Source organism: Barbatula barbatula (genome assembly GCF_947034865.1).
Source record: "Barbatula barbatula genome assembly, chromosome: 9".
Taxonomy (NCBI): domain Eukaryota; kingdom Metazoa; phylum Chordata; class Actinopteri; order Cypriniformes; family Nemacheilidae; genus Barbatula; species Barbatula barbatula.
In genome coordinates this window covers 4,356,355-4,384,215 of record NC_136772.1, presented here as the reverse complement: position 1 = coordinate 4,384,215, position 27,861 = coordinate 4,356,355, and the positions used below count along the sequence as shown (strand labels likewise).

The window sequence follows — 27,861 nt, the reverse complement described above, 5'->3', positions numbered from 1 at the left end:
CACATGCATTTTACACATGCTGTTAAAATCGTCGTCAAGTATTTGTCATAGAAATGTGACCGCACATATTTCGGAGAGTGTCAGGGGCTTTTTTATTGATAGGTGAAACTCTTGCACAGAAATGATGTTTTTTACAGTTCAAGATGTTTTTTTTCTGAGCTACAGGAGAAGAGACTGCGTTGGTAAGAAGGCATATATAAATAGGATGGTTGCTATGAGAATGTTTTACAGTACATACCGGTTTCTTTGACTTGATTGGAAAATGGGAGGACATCTGTATGTTGGTGCTGAACTAAATGTTAGAGGTAGTGTCCTTTCGAAGGCGAGAGAGCGAGGGAACAACATCTACTCCAGATGACTGCTTTCAATCTGGTGGCATTCCCTGAAGGGCTGACTTATTGTACAATTACTGCCAGAAGTGAACATGTGTTGGCGCCGTAGGTGTTGCTCTACTACATGGGCAGTCTTTGGCTGAAGGTGTGTGGCCAGGTAGGTTCACACTGAAGTCTTTGTTGTTGAATTTGCATGACAGATTTAAACAAGGCTTTTATTACTTATAAGATATAGTTAGCTTATATTGAAAATATAGTTTTCTTGAGTTGTATTCGTTTTCATTAGGTCGGTGGTGTGCTTGTGAACATTGAAATTAGATTTAAAACGAGTCTGTGGTAATGTATATGGCGTAAGCATGTAAGAAGAGACACCGTGTCTATTTTTTCTCCCGGTGCATTGAGTTTTACTGCACACCGGAGCTGTAGGCCTCTCATGGCAAATGGTTTCAAACTGTTTACGCGTGTACCTGTCATTGCAGTTTAGGGTAAATGCCCAATGGAAGCAAATGGAAACTTTTGCTTAAGTCTCATTTTTCACAGATATTTTCATGAGAAATAGACCCAGACATCTTACAAATGTCGTTTTAGAAGAGATATCAACAACATCCCATAGTCTCCCTAAAGCATATAAAACATTTCTGTAGTACTATCTTTCTATGAAGACAATTCAATCTGCAATAACATCACGTTTTATATCCTATGTGTAAGCTATATTTAATATATTTTTGTTGATGTTTTCTGTGATTTCTTTTCTTGTAATTCTGCTTTGAATTAATGCGACATTGTAAAAATAGACGGTTTCATTGAATACGTGAACCTAGCCCTAAGTTAACTTCCAGTCTGTGTTTGGTTATAATATTACAATTTATTTCATATTTAATTTATATTAATATTTATTTATATTCATATTTTATTGTATATTGATTGTATTAAATTTAGAAATAATCAACAGCTAATAATTCTCTGCAATGTTTGGGCCGCCTAATGTTTGTATGTTGTTGCCGCTGAAATCGTCTATATAAATGTATACGAATATATAAAAACACATATACTGTGTATATATATACACACACATCTATAAAACACAATAAAATTATTTAAATATGTTATATACATTTTAATTAAATTGTTGAATTGAATTGAATAATGAAGACTAGAATGTGATCTCAAATATTTCTTATCGGGTTAACCCAAATCCAGACTATTTTACCTATACAATCTACTTTCAATTTACAGCTCCATACTCTTATCGTATTTTAACAATTGTCTCATTTGTTTCCATTTAAATTTGACTTTTATTAGCATTTAATGATGTATTACTTCATGAAAATCGCCTAATTTTCACAAAGAGAACCTTCTCAGAAGTAAAACTTTCCTCTGGGTGGGTCCCCGAATGCATCTTCACGATCCCATTGGTTATAATTATAATAGTTAGGTTTGTCAATACCAATGTTGATATACTGTATTACTTACTGAAATATCAAGTTGTGAGAGATGCTAATTCTAGAAAGCAATTTATATTATGCATAATATCCAGTTAGCTTTACAGTATACGGTGTTTACAACTCTTTCGTTTTAATCTTTTTAAATCCGTCCTTACTGCTATTTACAATGTCACTGAAGTTTTTTGAGAATTGATTTAGGACTACAGTGTTCATTCTTATCAGAAACTCTGTTTGTATTCATTTGTATGTCTCTCAACCCCTCATATCTCTCCAGTTGTCCAGGTGAAGATATGAAATTGCAAGTATCAGTATCAGTATCAGCATCAGTAGTGATATTCTCTGCAATCACATGATGTTCTTTCAGAGCCTAATCATCAGGACCAGCGTGGGAACCTCGGTGTGCCAATGGACGTCAGCAGTCCCATCACATCTGATGAGGAGTACCTTAGTCCTCTGGAGGAGGGGATGGATTTTTCCTCCTATAGGGGGTCTGAACCAAGGAGGATCGTGGACACTCGATTCAAGGAGCCTCCTGCCTTTCAGGTGTGTAGACATTCAATTAACATTCAATACAGATTTGACCATGTCTAAATAGTCATTTCACATATCACCCATGTGTGTTTACCAACATGACAGACTATTCTCGGAGACCAGACAGTAATAGAGGGTCAGGAGGTGACCATGTCCGTTCGAATGAGTGGACAGCCAAAACCCATGCTTTATTGGTATGCCTAAACAGAACATCGCATCTTTGACATTTTTAAGTCTGTGTGCTCATTTCTGTGGTGTGGTGTTTAATTTATTCTCTTAACTAAACGTATTTTCTCAGGCTGAGAGACAGAGTGACGATTAAAACAGGTGCCAGGCATATCGTCCAGGAGACAGAGGAGGGCAACTTTGAGATGATAATAAAATCAGCACAGAAGTCAGATTCTGGTGTTTACACCTGCAAGATCATCAACGAGTATGGAACTAAACACTGTGAGGGCAGACTGGAGGTTAAAAGTGAGTAACAGTGAATCACTTGCAGGCATTCACACAGACTAAACGTGTTTATCTGTCTTTCTTGGTGTAGTTGAATTGTGTCGTTGTTTAAATGTCAAAACACTTTTTCCTCTCTCAGCTTAGTTTGCAGAGACGGCTATAAACCATTTGTGTGTTGGTTTCTTTGAATGACTTAAACACTGTGGCTCTGTGGAATTTCGCAAAACGCTTCTGGCATTTAGATGTGTTTCTCATACGTGTGATTTTGCTCTGTTCTGTCACACCTGAAGTGCTATTGAATAACTGAGATTTTCACATCACTGGGTTTAGTTTGAGCGTTTCCATTTTCTCAGCACTTTTCCATAAAATGATTTTGAAAAGCTGCATTGCACAATGTGATGCCAAAGCTTTGCATGCTCAAGAGTTTTGCGGTGAATTTAGTTTTTATAATGGGTTTAATCCTTTTAGGTATATAGGTCACTATAGTGCACGGCTCTCCAAAAACATTTGGGTAACACTTTGCAGCGAGGTTGCATTTGTTCATATTAGTGAATGCTTTAGCTAACATGAACTGACAACGAATACATACAGCATTTAATACATATCTAAATTCATGTTAATTTCAGTGTTGACCACTAATTTTTTTAATTAAAAGTTGTAGCTGTTAATTGTAGTTAATGCACAGAGATTAATGGAGTTCTCCAAAAAATGAAAATGTGTTCATTCCTGTATTAACCCTCCTGTCATTTTTCAAACCTGTATGACTTTCTTTCTTTTGCAGAACACAAATACATTTCTATGCCTTTACCTGATTGTAACAAAAAATTATATATTGTGAAAAACTATATTGCTCATTGTTAGTTAATGCATTTACTAATGTAACTATAACCTTCTGGTGTGTTAAAACGCCTGATTGAGGTTATCATAATTCATGTACAAAAGTATTCAAATGAGTTTGGAAATTAGATTTGACGAAAAGCTCTGAAACAAAGTGTCCATTAAAATCATATAGATAATCTCTGTATAAATTTATATTGATGTGTTAAACTTAATATTTTATTAACGTGACTTTTTGATCATCTGTACTGTTTTTCAGCTCGTCCAATCGAGCCAGGTCTCGCTATTATTCGTCCAGTGAGGGACGTGATGGTGGAAGCAGGTGAGACGGCCTTGTTTGAGTGTCATGTGATTGGACCCGAGGACACTGATGTTGATTGGCTGTCGGACGGGAAGCTCATCCAGCCGGCGCTTTTGAATTGCAAGATGCACTTTGATGGAAAAAGATGCAGACTGCTGCTTAACTCTGTACATGAAGACGACAGCGGAACGTACACCTGCAAACTGAGCACAGCTAAAGGTGAGCGGCTTGTCGAGAAAAATAAAATAACTTATCCCAATTCAACTGCTATTCTCAATTCTATTCCCTCCTCATACCGATTTAGAGGAACTGACCTCTAGTGCCAAACTCAAGGTCAAAGCATCCACAGAGCCCCTCTTCACCCGTCTGCTGGACGTCCTGGAAGTAATTGAAGGTCGTAATGCTCGGTTTGACTGTAAGGTCAGCGGGACGCCGCCTCCTCAGGTCATCTGGAGTCACTTTGGTAAGAGTCGCATTCCCTTGAGTGTTTTGCAATGTCAACACGATCAAGACAGAGTCGTTTATGTCTTCAACAGATCATCCACTAGAGGAAAGCGAAGACATTCGGATCTTGAAAGAAGGAGGGCGGCACTCGTTGATAATTTCTCATGTCTGTAATGAAGATGAGGGTCTGTACACGGTAGTCGCACAGAACCCTTACGGAAGGGCCGAGTGTTCAGCTGAGCTGTATGTGCAGGAGCCCAGGCCGGCAATATCATCTCAAATGTATGACCCTCCATTAATGTATATTAGTAATACACCCAACCATAAAAATGTATTCCTTAAGGAATAATAATAATCATATTCAATTACAATACTCGTTTTAATTCTATGTATTTGGAGTTAGATTTTATTTTCATATTTTTCGTTTTTATGTACATTTTTAGCAATTTTGTCATGTGCTTTTCTCATGTTATTTTGCTATAAAAGATGAATCTAGTTTAGTTTTAGTTTTTATTTTAGTTATAATTTACTCACCCTGAAACAATTCAGTAACTTTATGCAATGAATGTTGTAATATGTAACATGAACGGTGATTTTTGTTATATAATTCTGATGCAAATATTTCTGGAAGTTACAGTACTAATCATATACAGCTGGGCAGAGTTATTTTAGATTAGTTTATTTTAATTTTTATTCTATTAATATTGATATTTTGAGCAATTTTATGTCCCATTGTAATTTTATTATTAATTTCTTTACATGTATGTTGCTATAAAAGATAACTCTATTGTAGTTTTAGTTATAATAGTTTTTATTTTTCGTAAAATAAAATTAACTTGCAGGTGGTGGAAGAACACAGGGACAAGTTTCTTAAGTAAAAGTTCCTTAAGTAAAAGTTTCTTAAGTAAAAGTTTCTTAAGTAAAAGTTTCTTAAGTAAAAGTTTCTTAAGTAAAAGATTCATTGAAATCAAAGGTCTTATTTGCTGATCTTGTGGTTTATGTGGAACAGAGCAAAGTTGGAGAAAATGCCCTCGATTCCTGAAGAGCCAGAGGTGCCTGAGAATGAGGTGGAGAGGTTCACCATGCCCGATTTTGTCAAGCCGCTCTATGATCTGGACGTAGTGGAGGGCAGAGAGGCTGTTCTCAGGTGCAAAGTGGCCGGCCTGCCGTACCCAACCATCATCTGGTTTCACAATGGCAAGAGGATCGAGAGCACGGAGGACAGGAAAATGACACAGTGTAAGTAAATGCATCGAATTGATTTCTTACAGTATAAAAGCTGTCTGGAATACAGTATCTTTGGAAATGATATCTATGAGAATGAGTTTTGTTTGTATGATTCTGCAGTCAGAGACATTCAAAGCCTGGTGATCCGCTGCGTGTGTCATGCCCACGGTGGAGTCTACAAGTGCGTCATATCCAACAAAGTGGGCAAAGCCACCTGCTATGCCCATCTTTATGTGATGGGTGAGTTTAAAAAACATTTTGCCTTTATATGCGAAGGACTGTATGTTCAAGTTAATTCAATATAATTCCACACTACCAGTAATATTTTGACCATGTCGGGGTCTATGACGATAATATAGATACAAAATCAGTTTTTTTGCATATAAGAAATTCATAGAACATTTTTCAATGTGATTTTTAAGATCTGGGAAAATGTATGGACATCAATAAATGAATTTTTGAAGTAAATGCTATTAAAATGTATATACTTGTACATTTAGTTATGCTTAGCTTTAATATTTTTCTAGAAGTTGCTTTTAACATGGACTGTATGGTATGAGATTTCTACTCTCTGTGAGTATTGTTACTCGAGAAAAAGAGTGAAGATAACATCTAGTAAACAGCCAAAACTTTAAATAGCTTTACAACAGATTTAGTTCTTCTCACCCCAGACTGTTTAAAATAAAAATGCATTTTAGTTTTATGGGCACAGCATATGTGTTTATTTGTGAGATTTGGCGGGATGCTCCTCTGGCATCAAATATGTAGTTTATTCTCACCGACACTTGTATGGTTGTAGACATCCTTCCTGACCCACCAGATGGGGCTCCTGTCATTGAGTCCATCAATGGCAAGACTGTCACGCTAAGCTGGAAGAAACCGAAAAGACTGGATCCATCCATCGGTAGGAATGACACATTCTGACGTATTCATGTCACTTAGCTCTTCACAATTCAAAGCTTACATTTTGTTGTGTTCTTATAGTTTTTCTTTATAAGAAAATATAAATCTCCTGTACAACCGGACAAAAATGACATATTCTGTATGTCGACGTACAGTAAGACAAGCAAGCTATAAAATGACATGACTTACATACTGCAATTTGGTTTTACAAGAGACATTGGTTTTGATGAGAAATGTTTTATTTCAGAAGAAAATCTGAATTTTGTATTTTGTCAAACCTCAGATTAGTTTCAGATTTAAGATTTATTGTATAAGAGATTACTGGAAATTTTGCTTTGGAAATTCTGAGTTGGAAATGTATCTTTGCTTTACATTAAATCCCATTTCTGTCTTGTTGGAGAATGTATTGAGATATTCAAGATTTCTTTTCTCAGTGTAGTAAATGTATTTGTCTCCATGTATAAGTCAATATTGATCCTTCAATTGACCCGACCTTCCTCAAGTATCCATTAAATATACCATTAAAGCAATTTGTTTATAGTACTGACACTTTTATTTTAGTCATTGCTTTTCTGTATTTGTTTGATGTGTTTTTGATTTATTGCTGTATTGACTTTCCAAGCCTTCAGTGTGCTGCTTCAATATTTGTCTTCTTTCTCTTTTTACATTAGATTATTCAATAACAAGATTACTCTAATTTAATTTATTAATTTTATCTATCAGACATTTTGATGATACACCGTGATTTATGTGATATGATTCCAGATCCGAGTTCCCTGATGTATGCTGTTCAACAGCAGGCCCTTGGGTCAATCCAGTGGACCATTATCGCATCTTGTCTGAAGCAAACCACCTATACCATCACCAATTTGTCTAAAGGTGTCCGCTATACCTTCCGGGTGCTATCAATCACCAGCAAGGCCTTTAGCAAGCCGTCGCCCACCACGGAACCAGTGCAGCTGTTAGATAGAGGTATGGTTCGGGAAACGGGGACAGCCTCAGACAGAAGGGTCAATGAGATGTATGAATCACTGCAGGAGACTGACTTTTATCTCTCTGTCTGCAGGCCCGTACCTCCAGGAGGCTCCTGTAATCATTGACAAGCCGGACGTCGTGTATATGGTGGAGATGCAGCCCGCGAGCATCACGGTCACTCTCAATCACGTCAACGCCTCCGTCACCTGGAAGAGGTATTTTGCATTTGGATTGCATTTTGGTGCTCATAGTTGTTTACTATCCATAAAGCCTGGAATACACTACATGATCTTTGCTCAGATTTTCCCCTCGATTTTGTTGCTGAAAGTCTGCGCCAGTCTGCAGATTCTGGCCAGTCTGAGTTGACAGATTTCACAGAAACTCGTGAGAAACGTAGTGTATAATGAGCACAGACCAAATTTGTTTGTTTCAGACTACAATTCCATCCAGTCGAGGGATACAAAAACATGTTTGATATTTTTCATCATCTATGTTTGTTTGATCTGTCATGTGTCTTTTAACAAAGCACGTGTTTCTGTGAGTTTGTGTTTGATGTGAAAGTCTGGTAGTGCATGTTTTTTTGTTTACCATTTAACCATTTGTTACGTAAGGAAGTGTGTGGTGACTATTGTGTTCAGATTGTGAAAGTTGTGTATTTCTAGTCCAAAAAATGAAATTTCTCAAGCTGTTGACAAATATAACATATGTGTGTCATATGGTGTGACAAAAAAAACGGTTACCATATATGATTTTATATTATAAATATGAATGTTTACAATATAATATGGCAAAAAAGAGATTTATCTTCATTTATGCTGTCAAAAACATAGGACACGTTATATTTGTCAACTACCCATGAACGTTTGGGCGAAATAGTTTATTCGAAAATGACAATTCCATCACGATTTACTTACTCTTTTTTCTGTGATATTGTTTTTGTGCAATATGGATATTCTCTGTGTAAATCAGAAACGGTCTCTTAATTTTTTTGTGGCGGTAAAAATGTGTAAAAACAAATAGTAATTTTACTACATTTATGATTTATTAATATGTTCATGCCGTTCGATGATTGACAGTGCACCTGATCAAGGTGACCACCTGAGGTCTATAAAGACTTACTCTATTCTCTTGTTGTTTTGTGCCTGATGAAGACCTGACGGTCAAAACGTTGCTGGTTATTTATTAAATTTGTGGTGCCGTTTTCAGTGTGCGGACATTTTGTTTATTCTGCCTTCAAAATTGTAATTTTGTCATTTTATTTATAGAAATGGAGTCATGTTGTCTAACAGACCAGGCCTGTTTGAACTGAGCATGCCCGATGATGACCAACACACACTGAAGCTGTGGAAAGTGAAGAAAAGTGACGTTGGTCAGCTCACCTGCATCGCCAGCAACCAGTTTGGTAGCGACTCTTGCATCCTGACCCTGGATATGGCAGGTGGGTTTTAAAGCACTGCTTACGTATTCAAAACATATACTTTACTGTATGTGCATAAACATGTAGATCTTATTATACGTGTTCTCCATCTCTAGTGCCTCCCACTTTCGAGACCATTATGGAGGATCTGGATGTAAATGTGGGCGAGACTCCTCGTTTTGCAGTGGTGGTTGAAGGAAAGCCAGTCCCGGACATTTTGTGGTTCAAGGTGTGCTTTATTTGCTCTTGTGTGAATGCTCAGAGTAATGTAGATCTCGAAGTTTAATGTTTAGAACGTTTTTCACAATCCGTTCACATGCTTCCCATGTTTTGGTAGATGTTATCTACATTCTCTATATACATCTTACTGAAGATGCTCACTTTGATGTAAGAATTTATGAAGATATTGAAGTCAAACCACATATAAACCCTCTATCCTACCCACTGAGCTCTCACTCTTTAGCCATATTTCTTCCCAGCATCCTGTAAAACATGCTAATTTACAATTTCAAAGATACTGCTGGATCCCCGCCTGAGGGCTTTGCCTTCGATTTTGTCCCTGCCCTTTTCACCTCAAACCCACACAAACTCATTTCAAATTCAAAGCACAATGGCACTTATGTTTCCGCTTTGATTGTCAGGGTGACGTCCTGCTGTCAGAAAGCAGCCATTTCACTTTTGTCTACGATGACAATGAATGTTCTCTCGTGGTGCTGAACACCCAAGCAGATGATTCGGGAGTGTACACGTGTACTGCTAAGAATCTGGCTGGTTCTGTGTCCTGCAAGGCTGAACTCACTGTTCACACCAGTAAGAACTTTTATTTCAATAAATGTATGTGTATGAGCATGTTCACCGTCCCAAATTTTGTAATGATGAGGGTGTTTGGGAATATGCAGTGTCTGCTTTATTATAGTGACGTTCTTGCAGTTTATGCGTTTGACTGTCCAAATGAAATTTTCTGATGACCGTCTGTCATGATGTCTGTGGGTGTAGCTAAAGAGTACAGAGAAGACTCTTTGGAGGATGAGGCGTCCATCCTAAGAAAGAAGCGAAGGCTCACTGATTACTATGACGTGCACAAGGAAATTGGGAGGTGAGTCATCGGCACGGAGCATCACTTGGACACGCACCATTTATCTCTAATGTATTCCATCAGCTCTCACTGTCGACTCATCTCACGATCAAATTCTTCACACACAATCATTTTCAATAAAGTGTCGTCTGAAAGCTTCACAAAAATATTTATGCAATGTCGTGCTTCTCAATCAGAGAATGATTCATCCAACTCAGAAGTAGAGGCCACAAGACTGTTTCAGTTTCTCAAGCTACTAAAATAACTGGACTTATGTACCCCGTACAGACTTCAACTTCCTTATGAACAGTTTCTAAACCACTTGAAGATTTTATTTGAAATATAAGAGTTTGCAATGCAAATAATAAATTAATATTATATTAACATCAGCTATTTCTTCGAATTTTTTCAAAATAAGTTTTCTGAAGTTTCTATTTATAGGAGTGTGTTTAGGTAAAGTGACATTTTTGTTTCATTCTGTGAACTTCTAACAATACTTCTCACAAATTTCTAATATAAATATTGTTTTTGTTTGCATTTATTTGCGGAAAATGAAAGCTGAAGAAACAGAACAGAAAATATGCTCTTCATCTATTTATATATAAGTTCATATTCACTAAGCAATACCACAGTAATATTACTATTGGAATTGACTAGACTGAAATGGGAACATTACTAAATAATAAAAAAAAATGTAATGGGCCTTAACATTTTTTCTGTGGCTATATATCATATCACACAGAATATTTTAAGCATAGATGCAGAAAATCACACTGTATTTCTGTATGACATTTGCACAAGGTTTGAAAGCTTTTGTGGATATCAGCCCCAAATCCCCTTTACATTTTAAACTGAAGTCATTTCCAAACCGAGATATATGTCTGACTTGATTCATTTTTCAATTCTTCTGACAGTCACAGTAAACGCACCCATTATACTCTTCAAACAATGTCCTTCACAACAGAATTGGTTGCATCATTGTGGCTTTCAAATATTACAGCGTAAACACACAGATCTACATTGTGAAGGGAGGGTTGTTTGTTCGGTACGATTGTGAGTGCTTGGCTGGGCGGAGAGGAGCGCAGTCATCACAGAGCTGTATCTATGTACCGCACGCTGTCGCTCTCTCTGTGCTTAAATTATAATCTTCATGGCTCACTGCCGCAGTTCTATTAGGACCTGAACACAAAACACGTAGACACATGCTGTACACATAACATCTCCATTGTACACATAACATCTCCAACAAAATAAGCTATTATTTCACTTAAATCCTTTCCAAAAATAACATGCTTTCTGTCATTATCATTCCTTAGAGGTGCATTCTCGTATGTGAAGCGAGTGACACAGAAGGCCGGAAAGAAGGAATATGTGGCCAAGTTCATCTCCGCTCGAGCCAAGCGGAAGGCCTCGGCTCTGAGAGAGATGACCATCTTGTCCCAGCTAGACCACGAGAGGATCCTTTACTTTCACGACGCCTTCGAGAAGAAGAATGCTGTCATCATTATCACAGAGCTGTATCCTCTTTTTACATCCCTAAAACCATTACATTTTTTAAAATGCTTTACAGAAAGCTTGACAGGAATGTATCTCACACATCCAACTTGCTCGCCAGGTGATTGCAATGAATTTGTCATTTTAGTTTGAGAGTTGGTAAAGCTGTTTGTGTAATCAATACCAATCTCTCACCTGCTTTAGTCACACGCCCAGAAACATTCCCAGAGTGCATTGCATCGATCCGTCTGTGCCGGGACAGTCACAAACACTCATGTCATGTTCTGAAGGGTTATGTGCCCTTCGGTTTCATTCTGGGAAGCCACATACAGGGAAAACATCTTCCATAATGCATGCTCGTACTATAGATACACACATAATGTGCGTACTGTACTTGCATCCGTTCATGCACACTGATTTGCCTTTGACAATATGTAAAGATGCCACGAGGAGCTTTTTGAAAGACTTACAAAGAAATCAACAGTAATGGAGTCAGAGGTGAGTCAAGCAGTTTACCATATTGAACTATATTCCTTTGTAGACTAAAAACCGTTAAGATGTATTTCTACAAGGACGATAACAAGCTTAACAAAAGCTGTTGGTCTAAACGGTCTCTTGCAGATCCGATCCAGCGTGAGGCAGCTGTTGGAGGGTATTAGCTATCTACATCAACATGACATTGTTCATTTAGACATCAAGGTAAAAATTATTTGATTCGCCCCATCAATGTTTTCCTTATGTAAGCATGTAGTAATTAAGCAATGATGTGTTCACCAGATCGGTTTTCTGACGTTTTTCCGTTTAGCCTGATAATATCCTCATGGCAGACCTCATAAGTGATCAGATCCGCATATGTGATTTTGGGAACGCTGTAAAGTTCACGCCTGATGAGGCACAATACTGCAAATATGGTACTCCAGAATTTGTGCCACCAGAGATTGTTAACCAGACACCCGTCTCCAAGGCAACGGACATCTGGTAACGAACCTGTTCACTCCATCACAAAACTGTTCTTGTACAATCAATTTGTCACAAATACATACATCTTTTTCTCAAAATGAAACTTTTTCTTACAGGCCTATTGGAGTTCTAACTTTTTTATGGTAAGATTACCTCATTGGTCTGTATAATGATAAAGTTAATATAGCAGAGCGATACAATGTGTCTGATATTGTTCAATATTGGTCACTAGAATCTTTTGTCTACCTAAGGAAGCCTACTGGAGCATATAGAAGATTAACATTAACAAGGGCAAAATAAAAGTCTTGAATTCAAGGACAATCAGTCCAAACCAAAATAAAAGATCCGAAAGGTTTTAAATCTGAATCTTTTACATTTTCAATTGGATTCTTATATTTTATATACGTCAGTGGCCAAAGGTGATAATGAACTAAACAGGAATTTAAGGCTTTGCAAAGCAACACACACAAAACTCAATAAATACAATTATTCAAGTATTAATAAATTATGCTAAATAAAAAATAATATAAAATATTGGAAAAAGGGATGTTTTATTTTTTTTGTCAATTTTAGTAAAACTCATATTCCCTAGTACAGCGTAATGGAGGTTTTTGACAAATATGTCTTAAGATATTTATGTGTCAAATAGTGTTTTCTTTGGTTACTTTTAAATTACAAACATTCTGTATATATCAAAAACTACTGTAATACAGTATATCAAATGTATTAGTGATAACAGTATCTTCAATCTTTTTTTAAGTAAAAACACACTATATATATCTGTTTTTCATAATGTCACCTTGAATTGCCAGTCACTTTTGGATAAATTGTCTGCTAATTTCATTATAGTAAATACAGTTGCTGTGGTTAACTGAGACTCTCTGTTACAGTCTCACTGGAGTTTCTCCTTTCGCGGGAGAAAACGATCGCAGTTCTGTCCTCAACATCAGGAACTATAATGTGGCTTTTGAAGAAAGCATGTTTACGGATCTTTGCCATGAAGCCAAGGGCTTTGTCATCAAACTGCTGGTGGCTGATAGATTGTAAGTGAAATCTACAGTGCATCACCATGCTCCTGGTGATCATTTATTATCAAGAAATCATTTCTACTGCTAAAAGCAGTTTGTGTTCAGAGCCATTTCTCAAATGTCCCTTTATCCGTAGGAGACCTAATGCTAATGAGTGTCTTCGTCATCCCTGGATCAAGGTAATGTCAGGGTAGATGAGTTAAAGGAGAACTGAAAGTTGTAAGCTGTGTAATTCCTCTCTAGAACATATATTGTCACAGTTTTTACCTCATACACACTTCTCTCTTTTAGACCCTAAATAAAGGGAAGAACATCAGCACAGAGTACCTCAAAAAGTTTTTGTCCAGAAGAAAATGGCAGGTAAGAAAATATAATCAGATAGCTTTCCGTGCTTATTTTACATTGTTCGTTTTAACATTATATCACAATCTATTCCAGCGATCTCTTATCAGCTATAAATCCAAAATGGTGATGAGGTCTATACCCGAGTTACTGGATGACTCCACTAGCCATATTTCCGTTGCTGTCCCACGACACGTGAAACAAGGCTCACCACCACCTTCATCATCTTCTGATTCCGACGAAGACATCGATGAGCTGCCTTTTATCCCCATGCCTCTCAACATGGAGTTCTCTGGGTCTAGAATGTCTCTGACTGAAATCGTGGGAGATGATGAGATTGCGGGTAGGCCGAACGGAAATGCAGAGAGGCCCGCATCCAGCCATCAGAAGCCAGAGCCCATGGAGGTGGAGACATCAGAAAAAGATGGCGGAAATGCAGCTGCCAGGGGTCGAGCCAAAATAAGATCTACGCAAGAAGAAAAAGGCTCGTCAGATGAGGAATCCCGAGAGCTGACCCAAAGGGCAGAACAGGCAAAGAGACCAATGCGCAGAGGATCGAGTATGGAGTTAGAGGAATCAGAGGGTTCACGACGCAGAGGAGAATTACGAAGAGGAAGCTCGGCGGATAGCGCCCTGCAGCTTCACATCAAACCAGAAGAGGGCATGGAGGAAGCCCCTAAAGACGGAAGACGAATTTTACAAAAGTCTGTATCTATGGAGCTTCCCAGAAGAAGCCCGAGTCCGGGTGCTGCGAATATGAGTCAGGAAGACTACGCTTTGAAATTGGAACTCATGAGACAGAGACTGCTCAGAGGTGGCTCCGTAGACAACAAGATGAGCGGATTACGAGGTCCCTTAATGGAGACATTAGGGATGGGGGACGAGAAGCGTTTTGTGCGGGGGTCACGTCTAGGCAACCCACCGCTTGTGAGAGCGGCATCCAGCGAGTCGCCCAGAGATGACATCCCGAAGACCAAGATACTCCGCAAGAGTGCCTCCTTCAGCCAGGGCGATTCAGAACCAATGCCGTTGCACAGACGAATGGGAGCGCCTCTGGAGATTCCACTGGCACAGATAGAGGAAAGACGACTGCAAGAGGCTGTATCCATGTCTGCTCTTACCGAGCCAGTAAAGGTGAATTCTCGTCCCGTCACACCCAAAGCTCGCACACCGGAGCCAGAAAGACACGAGAAAGAGAGAAATGAAGAAAACGAGGCTGCAAGCTACAAGGATAGTAAATCAGAAGAAGTGATTGTTGAGTCCAAGAGTGTTACAGATGATGATCAGAAATCAAGGGATGCTGATACGCAAGAGAAGGACCAGAGGACGTTAGAGGAACCCAGTAAAGAACCTGAAAAAGTGTCTGAAAGTAAACCAGCCCCGATTCCAATGGCCGTGTTAGAGGAGGAAGTTGAAGAAGACCAGGAAAGAGAAGATAAAAAGCCAGAGAAAGAAACAGAGAAACCTTTTGTTCCAGAGACAAAGGTTGAAGTTGAAGATAAGCCGTCAGAAAAGTCAACAGAGATCACGGTAGCCCCACCATCCACCCCAGCTACCATTCCTCATAGCATCGTGACGACCTACGTAACGCCCTCCCTCCCCTCACGCACGGTTCTCCCAGACGGTCGGACATCTGCGTATGCCTGTATCATGCAGACCATCATGGTACCATCAGTTCCAGCAAGCCAACCAGAGGACGTGCCGCCCTCTAAACCATCACCCACCCCACCATCCATCCCAGTGTATGCCCCCATTTCCAGACCCATCTCTGAACCGACCCTAGTGTCAACTCCTTCATCCAAACCAGACATTAAACTAACCACTGAGCATCCTGCAGTCTTCTCTAGGGTTGCGTCAACGGAGCATCCTCCCAAAGAGCCAAGTCCTCCTAAAACTCCCACTCGTGCCTCTCCCAAACCTGAGCCGACTCCCGGATCCCACCTCCAGGATCTTACATCCGAGGAGGTCTTCGAAGCTCGGTTCAAGAAGCGCGAGTCCTCTTTAACTCGTAGTCTCAGACGTTTCTCTTGGCAGAAAACGGAAGAAAAGCCTGCCGCTGTTGCTCCCGAAACAGAAGAAATGTATCGCCCAGGGCCCATCGGGGCACCTTTAGAGTTTGTACCGAGAAGGTTGGAAGAGAAGTCTAAGTCAGTTCAAGATCTCCGTGAGGCACAAAAGGACCCTGGGTTCATGAGGAGACTCTCCATGCGCATGAAAAGAACCCCGTCGATGGAAAGAAAAGAGGAGAAGATCAAAGTAGAAGAGCCTTCGACACCCAGACGTCGTCTCTCCTGGGCACTGGGAAGGAGAGGATCCCAAGATAAGAAGGAGATAGAGATGATGAGGTTGGATGGAGGTCCTGAGACCCCCCCAGAGCCGGAGTCTAAAGTGCCCTCGGAGTCGCCAGTTCTTGCCATGCGCAAGAAGATCGGCAGTACAATGGCGAGCTTATCCACAAGAATAAGGAGTCAGTCTGAGGAGAGGAAAGATGACAGTGAAGGCAAGACAGAAGTCAAAAGGACACCTATATTTTCAATTCTACGGCGTTCTACCTCAGAGGGGGGCAGTCTGAAGAGAATGGGTGTCCCGCAGAACCAGATTTCCATGCAGTCAGGCAAAGGGGTGTCTTCAGAATCTCTGGATTCAATGTCAAGTGTCCAGTCAGAATCAGCTGTGAAAAGTACGCTGTTTATTGTTTTTGAATGGTTTCAATTCAGGTTTTCTATTGCAACCCTGGAAGTTATTTTTTCCGTGAAAGATAAAATCTTACCATTTAGGTTATTTTGTGCCTCTGATGGCCAAATCCTCTTATTTTATGCACCCAGTTATGTTTTTAAAGAATCCTATTCTTAAAGGCATAGTATACCCCAAGATGAAAATTCTGTCATTATTTACTCACCCTTGTGTCAATTAGAACCTATATGGCTTTCTTTCTTCTGCAAAACACAAAAGAAGATATTTTGAAAGAATGTTGGTAACAGAAAACCATTGGCTATAATGTTTTGTCTCCAGGTGCAGAGATTGAACATAGGTCACGATGGGACCGCTGGGGGTTGACGAGAGGACGAAAGGACAAGACGGTTTCCCAACCTGACCTCCCAGCTTCCATTGCCAGGGAGAACGGCTCTCTCCGCTCTCGCCAGTATACTCGACTAGCATCCGGTATTAGATATTGTTTGTTTTAGGAGACATCTGTTTAATGTCGCCTGCTTTGTCATAAACATTTAAATTAAATATTAATAAATCAGTTATTCATATGGGCATGCATCGACACAGCTGTGGGGAATTAATTATGATATCGTTCTCATGGATCTGTTTTCAATTAGACTTCCCTCCTGTGTTCCATATTAAACTGAGGGACCACGTACTCTTGGAGGGAGATCCTGTCACTCTCAGCTGCCTCCCTGCTGGCAGTCCTCACCCACACATCACATGGATGAAAGGTCTGATTTGAGATTCTAATTTTCATTTCTGTGAAAATAAAGATAATGTAATCTGACGTAAATCGAGTGCAATATCCTGTACAGCTGAATGTAAAAAAAACTGAATTTAATATTATCTTAAGGCATTAAAGTTGAAATTGGCTTCTTGATTTTGTTTCGGGGAAAATTAGTCATTGTGAATTCTGAAAAGGTCATTAGATGTATAGTTTCTCTCTTACAGTAGTTACAGGGCCTTGAAATGTTGACATTTAAATCACATTTTAAAATAGTTCAATATTAAAACAGTCTTTTATTGAATTGTGTTTATATATACAATCACAAAAGGGCTGTTTTTTATAATATACCGCCCCAAAATGATCATTCTGTCATCATTGTTGAGTAAACTTGAGTACATTTCGTTGTTCTGCTAAACACTAGAAAAGATATTTGAAAGATATTTGGAAGAATGTTTGTAACCTAACAGTTCTGGGACACTATAGACTTTGATAGTATAGAAAAGACTACTATGGTAGACAATGGTGCCCCAGAATTGTTTAGTTTCCCACATACAGTTTTGGAACAACTTGAGTGTAAGTAAATGATGACTGACTCATTTTCATTTTTGGGTGAACCATCCCTTTAACAAATTTATTAGACCACCTGTCAAGATACAATAACAATACTTTAGGAATATGGAAGTGAATCTGTGCTAAACCATAAGTTCGAGGTGTATTAGTAGTCATTGTGGTGACAAAAACCCAAGCTGTTTATTTTTGGCTATATATAGAAGCTCTTTTCGCCTCCGAGTAAATGTCAGCTCAGAGTAACACCACAATTGACTTAAGACAACACATGGTTGTGTTTTGGTGAAAGGAAAGGTTCATAGGTAACATTGCTACTGTGGGGTTTTATGTATTTTCAGATAAGAAACCTTTTGAGATTGACCCGAGGATGAACATGATATCCTGTCCTGATGGAAGACAGCTGCTGATGATTATGAAAACCACTAAGAAGGACGCAGGCCTTTATGAATGTGTGGCTTCAAACCCGCTGGCCTCTGTCACCAGCTCGTCCGTTGTGTCGCTTGCACGTAAGTATCAGAAGAACAATTATATAAATGGAAATAAATCATTTAGAGCATTTGTACATTGCTTTTAGCAGCAATACACTGTTAGATGATGATGACAAAGATCCAACAGCTACCGTAAACCATTAACTAGAACACAGATGAAAGGGAATCATGGGAAAAATCTGCAAAAGAACTGTTTTAGGAGCTGGAAGAGTCATGAAACAGCTTTTAAAAGCAGAAATGTCATTGGTTTTCTAACAGCATGAGCAGGATAACGTGCTGAATTTTAATGTGTGTTTTACTTTGGAACAGCAGGACATAAATTATTCACTTACCTTTGTTAAAGTTCTGTGAGGTAACTCGCTTGCAGAGCTGAATATGTTGTATAGTTGTCACGCCTGTTTAAAATGTTTTCCTCACCTAGAATTTGCGTTTTTGAGTGCAATCCTGTAAACATGACAACATGAAAATCATGAAATTTGTCATTGGCACGATGATGTGGAAACTGTTCACTACATTGCACCGGAACGTTCTGAAAAATCAAAACAGTTATAAACATAATTCACATTTGCACAAGACAAAGCAAACGTTTCCATTTGTAAACATTCAACTCTTCTTCTTAAGGTTTGCCGAATAGTCCTGGGACCCCTGAGGTTCCTCAGAAGTATAAGAACACTGCGCTGGTGGTGTGGAGACCCTCAGATACTACAGCACCTTGCACATATTCACTGGAGAGAAGAACAGAGGGTCGGTCAAACTTATTCAATTGCTTAAAATAGAAAATTGACTTTGGTTGATGCTTTAGAAATTTTGTTCCAACTAATGTCAGGATATAGTGTTACAAGTACAGAATACCTTATTTTAATCATTACAATACATAGATAAATGTATTTTCTCGGTAGGGAAATTAAAAGATTTTGATATATAGTATTGGTAGTAAAGTATACTGTATATGAGTGATTCCCTTTTGCTATTCTGCCATCACCTGGCTAGGATGGGTACTGCAAGTAATTCTTTGGTATTGATATTTTGCACGGAACATACAATTGATTTTAAAGCAAAGGGGTTCTCCATTGCCTCTTTTCTGCTTGTTATAGTTGTCAGCGTATAATATTAGGTGGATATTAATATTAATATTATGTGATAACATTTCTGCTCATAGGTGACACAAACTGGTTGATAGTAGCAACCGGTGTGGCTGACTGTTACTATAACGTCATGGACCTTCCAACTGCTGCCACATACAGATTCAGAGTGGCCTGTGTGAACAAGGCCGGCCAGGGACCGTACAGCAATTTGTCTGAAAAAGTGGCCCTGGACTCTACAGGTGCAGTATGGTTTTGTAGAAACAATATAAACTGAAAATAAAACACAGTGAATACACTAATATTGGAAATACTGTGAAAGACATCATATAGTAAGGTAATATTATGAGTATTATAATCTACTAATAGGCCTGCTGTGCTGTTTTGCTCAACTTTGGAGTAAATTCAAGTTTTGGTAAAATATTTTTTTATAATTTATATAAATATATATATGCAAATTTTAGCAATGATTAATAGTAATATTTACCCCTCGTACCATAAATTACTGAAAATAATTACTAATTATTATTAGCTTTTTACTCACATTTTATATATTGAATAAATATAAAAAAAAAATAATGTGAAGTTTTTACATGAAATGTTGGGAGAAAAAATGTATACACATTTAGATTTATGTATACTTTACAACTGATTGCTGAGTTTTCTAAATTGAGTTTTGCAGAAACCACAAGAAGCTGTTGATTCTTATAAATTCTTTCAAGAACAAGAAAAAAACTTCAAATCAATTTTTTTTCACCAGCACCCCAAAAGTCCAGCGGATCAGTTGTAGTCAAAACCCTTTCATCAGCTCCTGGACCTGCAGTGGTAACATCAACCATGACCTTACCTGCAATGAAGCCCGCTGGCATGAAAACATCCACATCTCCACCTTCAGTGACCTCTGCCCCCTCTACAGTCCAGCCTTTAAAACCCATCTCTCCTACAACCAGACCCGCCCCTGCTCCCTCTGGCCCCGCCCCCTGCACCACACCCGATACCCAAACACCACCTCCTGCCGCTGCTACTCCAGCCAAATCCAAAACCACTCTCAACATCACTGTTACCAAACCCTCTTCTACATCTCCTCCCGCTCAGCCACCTCCTGCCAGACCCTCACCCCCCGTGGTTCTGCCCAAACCTCTGAGCCCTGTCAATGTGGTCCTGCCTCCAGCTCGAACTCCTCCCGTGTCTCCGCCTCCATTGGTGTCTCCTCTGCCCACCATCGGCAAGCCCATCTCATCGGTGCCTATGTATGTCCCGGCCACCACCGCGGCACAGGTGACCCCAGCCGCCCCGAACACCACAGCTCACGTTTTGTCGCCACCGGTGGTGTTAGTTACGAGTTTGAGTCCTGTAGGGGAGGGTACGACCACACCCAGTCGTGTGACCCCGAGTGGAAGGGCCACTCCGTCTGGACGCATCACTCCCACGGGACGCAGGACTCCTTTGGGAAAACCTGGAGACTCGACCCTAAGACAAGGAGTGCCACAGAAACCGTACACGTTTATGGATGAGAAGGCCAGGTAAAGTACCATTGATTCCTTGCATATTATGTTTTATGCGGAAGCACACTTTGACACTTACATGTGTCACTTACAACTGACATCCTGAAGTAATGTAGCGTTTTGTTTTCACTTCACAGAGGTCGTTTTGGTGTAATCAGAGAATGTAGAGAAAACGCCACCGGTAACCTGTACATGGCCAAGATCGTGCCGTACGAGCCTGAAAACAAGCAGGTGGTGTTACAGGAGTACGACATCCTGAAGTCCCTCCATCACGAGAAGGTCATGGCCCTACACGAGGCATACGTCACCCCACGATATCTGGTGCTCATTTCAGAGTGCTGCTCGGGAAAAGAGCTGCTCTATAGCTTGGTTGACAGGTCAGAGACTGTTGAGAAGACATTGTACATTTAGTTCTTCACAGATACTGGGACATCAAGTTATTCATTGGTGTCTTTTTATCTCCTGTTATAGATTCCGATACTCTGAAGATGACGTGGTGGGATATATTGTACAGATTCTCCAGGGTCTGGATTATCTGCACAGCCGGAGAATCCTGCACCTGGATATCAAACCAGACAACATCATCGTCACCTACATGAACGTGGTTAAGATCATTGATTTTGGGGGTGCACAGAATTTCAATCCACTCTTCCTCAAGCAGTTCAGCCCACCCATCGGAACACTGGACTACATGTGTAAGACACGTTTGAACAGTATTCATGCTTATTATTTTCTATGTTGGCTTGACAAATCCACCAGTCAACAGGTGGGTTTTTTCTTCAAATCTTTCACTTAAGAATGTCAGAGATCATGACTTTCTCTTGACTTTCAGAGTTTAGACTTTCAAAGTATGTTCATAATAAGCACCTAAAACACTCTAAAACTAACCTAGCAATGCCCTAGTTACCAATTTAACGTCCTAGCAACGTATTGGTAATGCAAAACGGCAGGCATATATGTAACATTCAAACTAATAAGTATTGTAAGATCTTTAACACTTTGGGAAAGTCTTTGTCAAACCAATGTTTGTCCTGTCAAACTTTACTTTTGGAGTTACGGATTTCAAATCTGTTGGTATTATTAAAGAAATTTCAGAAGTAACCCTGTTTTCTTTCTAACTTTTTGTCTTTGCTGCTTATTAAAATGCTTCTTACTAAAAGCCCCTGAGATGTTAAAAGGAGACGTGGTGGGTCCACCAGCAGACATCTGGAGCATCGGCGTCATAACATACATCATGTGAGTCCTCTCAAACTCTTTTTCTAAAGGGCCAGTGTATTAAATCTAGTGGTGAGGTTGCACTACAGAGTCTGACACAGGACTAAGATGTCGTCACGTTTTCACTTCTTTGCACGAGGGAGATAACCTATTTACAAAACACGCTGTGTAGAGCAGTTTGTCCGTTTTACAAACAACATGGCGGATTCCATGTAAGGGGACCTGCGGTCACGGTGTATGTGTATAGAAATAGTTCATTCTAAGATCTGAAGACATAGGTATGTATATTATATTGCATTTGTTTGCAATTGCATGTTAGTAATCCTCCCAAAAATTATTTACACATTGGACCTTTAATCATTTTATTCACTTTTGCTTTCAGTTTTTTCCATGTACTGTTATCGTGTACATTTTTTAAAATCCTTTCAGACATTCTCTAACGTGTTTTTTGATGCCAACTCTTTAGTGTCAACTGTCTTGTAAACTGTCTTGATGTAAATGTTCAGGCTCAGCGGGAGACTGCCGTTCGCAGAGAATGACCCCTCTGAGACGGAGGCCAGAATCCAGGCGGCCAAGTTTGACCTCAGTAAGCTGTACCAAAATGTGTCCCAAAGTGCCTCTCTGTTCCTCAAAAAGATCCTGTGCAGCTACCCTTGGTGAGTAAAACAGAAAGTTTTATGAGTCATCTGTAAAGCAGCGAATGCAACCCCTTTCACCTCAACTGCTCACAATTTCTACAAAATTAAGTTTGGCTTGGCATATCTAGAATAATAAAAACTAGTATAATAAGTAATAAATACAAAATTAATTAATTAAAAACATTTTTTTGCCATTATTAAAAAATAAGCATGTTTTTGGACTAGTAATAATAATAATTAAGTATTGCTTATTGTACTATCTTTATGAGATTTATGCTTATTTTCTTTTACTGAAAAACCTGGACAAAATCCTGTCCAGCTCCATACACTTCCATAACTGACTCAACCAAAAGCATTATCTCTGCAATCATTGGCTTAAAATCATTCATTATTCTGTCGAGTGACTCACAAATTACACATTAAACTTGGACAAGGCAGTGTGCCTTGGTCATTGTTTTGACATGAACTGACGTCATACGTTGTGTTCCAGGGCCCGTCCTACTATTAAAGACTGCTTCAACAACTCCTGGCTGCAGGACGCGTATCTGATGAGACTGCGCAGACAGACTCTCACCTTCACCACCACACGCCTCAAAGAGTTTCTGGAACAACAGAAGCAGGTCAGGGCCGAGATGGCAACAAAGCACAAAGTCCTTCTACGTTCCTACCAGAGCACTCCACAGACCCCATCCACCCCCTCGACACCCGGCACCCCCGCCACAAACACCAAGCCCATCTTTCAGTGACATCTACGATTGGAGAGATGAGAAGAAAGGTTCTCCAGGATCAGGACAGAGAGAGACACACAGCATCAGGGTATCCCAGACGCTCTCAACTGCCCCGGCTTTAACAGGACTGGATGTGCGGTGTGGTAGCAGGAGGATCTTTTGGCCTCATCCATACTTTGTTAATCTCACCTAGAGTCAGTTTTGTGATGGAAGACACTTGCGTCCAAGCTGACGAAAACATCATTGATGTCAACGCATTTACCTCTGTTAAGCTGTGGCCAGCATGCACAGTAAAATAGGGTTTATTGGTCAAACTCCCCCAACGTCCGACACTCTTTTATCCCTGTGACTTTTTGATAAACCTACTTCAGCTGTTCTCAGCATTGGATCTCTTACGAGGGTTCGGGAACTTTGGACCCATCTTTGGTAACCAGAATGAAAACTCATTCGAGCATCATTTTACGCAAAAAAAGAAATGTCAAGTTGGTTTGTATTTTTGTGGTGTCTTCCAATTGTGAACCAGGGCCTTGAGATTTGTGAAAAATAGTGTATATGTTTTTTTGGAACTAGTTTTATTGCAAGTAATACTTTTATTACTGGTACTTGTTACCATTCTGATCGGTGTATATGAAAGTCAATAGAAATAATGTTGAGCACTCTGTAGTTCTATAGTGCCGTCTGCCATCAACCAAAATCATTTTTTGTCTTTTACTAAAGTGTATTATTCTTAACAAAAGTGAATTGAATTGTAATATGGAAAAGCCTTTTTGGGCCTTAACATTGTTTCTTAAAAAAATGTCAACCGGAGTAATTTAACTTTTGGCAAGAATTCCCAGTGTTTTTAAAACAGTGCTGGCTGTTATTTAAATTAATTTTTTTATATGTCTGCTTTAAAACCAGGAATGTATTGTACATTTTAATGCATCAGTAAAGCATACAGCATGCATTATTACCAAACTCTCTACATAGCGTGCATACTGTAAATTGAGCTCCATTGGTTGAACAATCTCAGTCCCCGTCAATGCAAGAGGATGATATGTTGGCAAAGTTATCTGGATGTAGAGATACGCTGGTTCAATATGTGCCTAGAAACTAACATGGTCGGATGAAATATAGAGGACTTGTCATTCTTTCGGTGTCATTTTTTGTTTGTTTTTAAAAAAACATACCTTGGCTGCTGCAGTGAATGGTTATTAAAATCCTATTTTTTAGTAGTTCCTGTAATATTCATACACAGTATATTTATGAATTTAGTAACGTTATGGTTGAATGATTATCAGGCATTATCCTTGATCAATTGAATTTATCCTGATTTCAACACGGCTGTATTAACAATATATTTAATATGATTACATATTTCAAATGTGTTGTTAATGATTTGATGCTTGTCTAAACATATATGTCTAAGATATATATAACAGGATTTTACCCTATTTGGAGTGTATGAATGGGTGTTGGCCTTGATTTTATTGTAGAGATAGTATTAAAAAAATACAGTATATAGTTTCTATTATTTTGATTTATTTTTGAACAGTTTGCATTCTGTTTGTTGAGCCCAGAGGCAGCATTTGTGTTTGTTTTATTTGTTTTTGTCTTTGCATAGTTGATATCTAGCGCTCACGTTTTTTCGTGACACAAAAAATCTGATAAATCGTTTTGTAGAGAATCTTTTATTTACAACTTGAAGATAAGCAGATCTAGATCATGGCAAACAAAGAGGATGATTGTTTTCTCATCTAAACACCCAAGGCAAAATCCTACTTTATTGTCACCTCATGTGACCATACATAGCAAAACTTCATCACATATACGTAAATATCGGGTTGTGTATTAATAAACTTTTCCTAGGTGTTTATTTTTGTCTCCTTGCATAACCGTTAAGAAAGGTTTTGTTCTTCTAGCCAATTTGTTTATGATTTGGTTTTTGCTAAGGTTATTCAAATCATTGACTATCTTCTCATAGATCAAGTTTCAGATCAAATCAAATATGGTAGGGTGCAAGAATTGAACTTAAATAACGTGGAATAACAAAGAAAGAAAAATGTAGGATCAGAGTTCTGTGTTGTTGTGAATAAGATTTTATATTTTATTTTTTTGTGCGTTCACCACTCTCTGCCGAGCAACCCTTTAATGTGAACTCAAGCTTTTCTGGAATGAATTATGTTGCACAACAGTGACAAAACATGGAGATAATATGAATGTTTTACAGTAGAATGAAGTGTGTATATGTCAAAAATACGACCTTTCGTGAATAAAATCAGCTGTCAGCAATACTGAACTTTTTTTTTTTCCAAACATTCATATTGAGATGCATAAATAAGGCATTAGCTCACACCACAATCATACTGGGGTCATGTAGGGTCAAGCTGCATTTTCTAGGTCTCACCAGCTTTCCACTTTTTCGCTTGAGTCCACTTACATTTCTGACGTCACCATACCATACTTTATTGCTATGCCAGTCTTCATAGCCTCCCGGGTGTTTTCAGTGAGGACTGACTATATACGGACCTACTGACTGCAGATGAACACTTGTTGATCTTTTATCAGTCCCGGTATGTCACACCTCTCCAATATGAAGATCCATAGAGGTCGTGTTTTGGGTATTTGAAGGCCTCCTCCACACGGTCTCAAACTAGAGGTCTCTCTGGAACAGTGTTAAAAGGCATGTGGAAAGTAAGGGTGCCTGAATGACCATCTGTGGATCTGCGACAGGGGGACAGCTCCAGAATCTTCTCATAGGTGAGTAATAGATGATTTTTTGTAGCGTTTAAAGGGATTGATCAACCAAAATGAAAGTTCTGTCATCATTCATCCTTATGTACTGGACATATTCATCCTTATGTACTGAACATATATATATATATATATATGTCCAGTACATAAGGATGAATGATGACAGAACTTTCATTTTGGTTGATCAATTATAATTACATGGGGGTGATTAAATTATGAAATAATTATAATTTTGGGGCGAACTAAGGATATTCAGTATTTTCCTTTGCATTATTTATGGTTAACATGAAAATAGGAAGCCTATTCTGAGAAATGTATTCATGTGTCACACCAAAGACACAGAAAAACAAGTATTCGCACCATATGACCCCTTTAAAAATAGTTGGTAACAAAAACCATCGGTCCCCATTTACTTCTATTGTGTGGACACAAAACCAATGCAAGTCAATAGGGACCAAAAGTTTTCTGTACCAACATTTTTCAAGACGTGTTTAAATGAAATGACAAGACGTGTTTAAATAATGACAGCATTTTCATTTTGAGGGTTAACTATTCCTTTAAAAAGTCAAAAATGAATGATGACCCATATATTCTGCCTCCACCAAAGTTAAGGCAACACAACCATCTCCGCGGTGCACTTTAGACATCATTGGCCCTCAATGTCAATAGGCAGCTACCCGCATCTAGGCTTCTTACCGAGGGCACCGTTGAGTCTCAATCTAGAGTTATAACCAGCTTCTGTGTTTCAGCTGTATGAATGCGTGCCATTGTCCGTATAGGACAGGTCAATGAAAGAGCTGCGAGAGAAAGGCCCTCCAAAGACGAGGTTTGCTGAGTGCAGTGGGGCAAAGCCGGAGTGCAGAGTAAGTGCCTTCCCAGACCCCTTCATCATCTGGTCAAAGCTGAAGGATGGACCAAGTACAGCTCCTTTTTTGAAGATCCTGACGTGGTGGCCTTGGTAGTGCGTGATGAAGTCTTGGATGACCTGGGCAGATACGCAGTCACCGTCAAAAATTTGTCCGGTCAGACTTTAGGCTTGGCTTAAGGATGGAGAGGATAGAGGCGATAGATCGGTTGGTTATAAGTTTAGCTGTTTATTATTTTATATTCATTTTTACATAAGCTTTGTGATGTGTCGGTTCCCAGAGTGTTCTATGACATCTGCGATACCAACACCCTCCTGTTGGTCAAAAGCACTTGAGCAGCAGGGAAGTATGAGGCCTTTGTGGAAAACAGTTTGGGAACGGATCAGTCTTTCGTTTGCGTCGACATCCTCTGAGACCTTTAATTCATTCACAAACACATCTAAGTTCTTTTCCTGTGGTTTACTTGACAAGAATGACCTTTGTCTTCAAAGGACAGCAAACAGTGCTGTCTCTGTGTCACATGCTAAAATAAAGGTGGGTGGCTTCCTGATGACCGCCGTCTTGGAAAATGTCACATTTGATTTCTTAATGCAACTTCTTTATAGCCTTCATTTTGTTGTCCTATTAAAATATACTTGTTTATACATTTCTAAAACACCTGTCCTCTCTAGCTGATTGAGAAGCTAAACTGAGAAGTTTATTAAATGAAATCGTCATTGTTGATATCTAATTTTTGTTTAAAATATTTTTTTAAGAAAGGTTTTTTAACCATACCGATAGCTCAGATGTCAATACATAATGCTTTAAATATCAATGTATGGTCTCTCCTAAAGGAT

General features: G+C 39.1%; 1 protein-coding gene and 1 pseudogene across 2 annotated transcripts in view; both read left to right on the top strand.

Annotated features, from left to right (window-relative positions):
* The window catches only part of spegb (striated muscle enriched protein kinase b), a gene marked incomplete at its 5' end in the record, with an annotated part of 61,320 nt that extends 35,625 nt beyond the window's left edge, over positions 1-25,695 (top strand). Inside the window, 35 exons of the mRNA XM_079464827.1 lie at positions 2,142-2,320; positions 2,414-2,502; positions 2,607-2,782; positions 3,858-4,118; positions 4,204-4,362; positions 4,436-4,625; positions 5,353-5,582; positions 5,691-5,810; positions 6,370-6,474; positions 7,239-7,445; positions 7,540-7,663; positions 8,714-8,886; positions 8,982-9,094; positions 9,507-9,675; positions 9,862-9,961; positions 11,257-11,457; positions 11,875-11,932; positions 12,056-12,133; positions 12,240-12,412; positions 12,511-12,537; positions 13,285-13,437; positions 13,559-13,601; positions 13,714-13,782; positions 13,861-16,444; positions 16,777-16,926; positions 17,091-17,207; positions 18,109-18,276; positions 18,880-19,002; positions 19,418-19,582; positions 20,101-20,863; positions 20,983-21,222; positions 21,317-21,540; positions 22,006-22,081; positions 22,567-22,716; positions 23,189-25,695. Of these exons, the coding sequence (XP_079320953.1) occupies positions 2,142-2,320; positions 2,414-2,502; positions 2,607-2,782; positions 3,858-4,118; positions 4,204-4,362; positions 4,436-4,625; positions 5,353-5,582; positions 5,691-5,810; positions 6,370-6,474; positions 7,239-7,445; positions 7,540-7,663; positions 8,714-8,886; positions 8,982-9,094; positions 9,507-9,675; positions 9,862-9,961; positions 11,257-11,457; positions 11,875-11,932; positions 12,056-12,133; positions 12,240-12,412; positions 12,511-12,537; positions 13,285-13,437; positions 13,559-13,601; positions 13,714-13,782; positions 13,861-16,444; positions 16,777-16,926; positions 17,091-17,207; positions 18,109-18,276; positions 18,880-19,002; positions 19,418-19,582; positions 20,101-20,863; positions 20,983-21,222; positions 21,317-21,540; positions 22,006-22,081; positions 22,567-22,716; positions 23,189-23,444 (8,213 nt within the window). The 3' untranslated portion in view covers positions 23,445-25,695. The remainder of the gene's footprint in view (positions 1-2,141; positions 2,321-2,413; positions 2,503-2,606; positions 2,783-3,857; positions 4,119-4,203; positions 4,363-4,435; positions 4,626-5,352; positions 5,583-5,690; positions 5,811-6,369; positions 6,475-7,238; positions 7,446-7,539; positions 7,664-8,713; positions 8,887-8,981; positions 9,095-9,506; positions 9,676-9,861; positions 9,962-11,256; positions 11,458-11,874; positions 11,933-12,055; positions 12,134-12,239; positions 12,413-12,510; positions 12,538-13,284; positions 13,438-13,558; positions 13,602-13,713; positions 13,783-13,860; positions 16,445-16,776; positions 16,927-17,090; positions 17,208-18,108; positions 18,277-18,879; positions 19,003-19,417; positions 19,583-20,100; positions 20,864-20,982; positions 21,223-21,316; positions 21,541-22,005; positions 22,082-22,566; positions 22,717-23,188) is intronic.
* Positions 25,696-26,113: 418 nt separating this feature from the next.
* LOC306898719 (SPEG neighbor protein-like) lies at positions 26,114-27,438 on the top strand (annotated as a pseudogene). Its single transcript has 4 exons — positions 26,114-26,165; positions 26,767-26,866; positions 26,944-27,193; positions 27,365-27,438. The product of its transcript is annotated as an SPEG neighbor protein-like (transcript).
* The last annotated feature ends 423 nt before the right edge of the window (positions 27,439-27,861 follow it).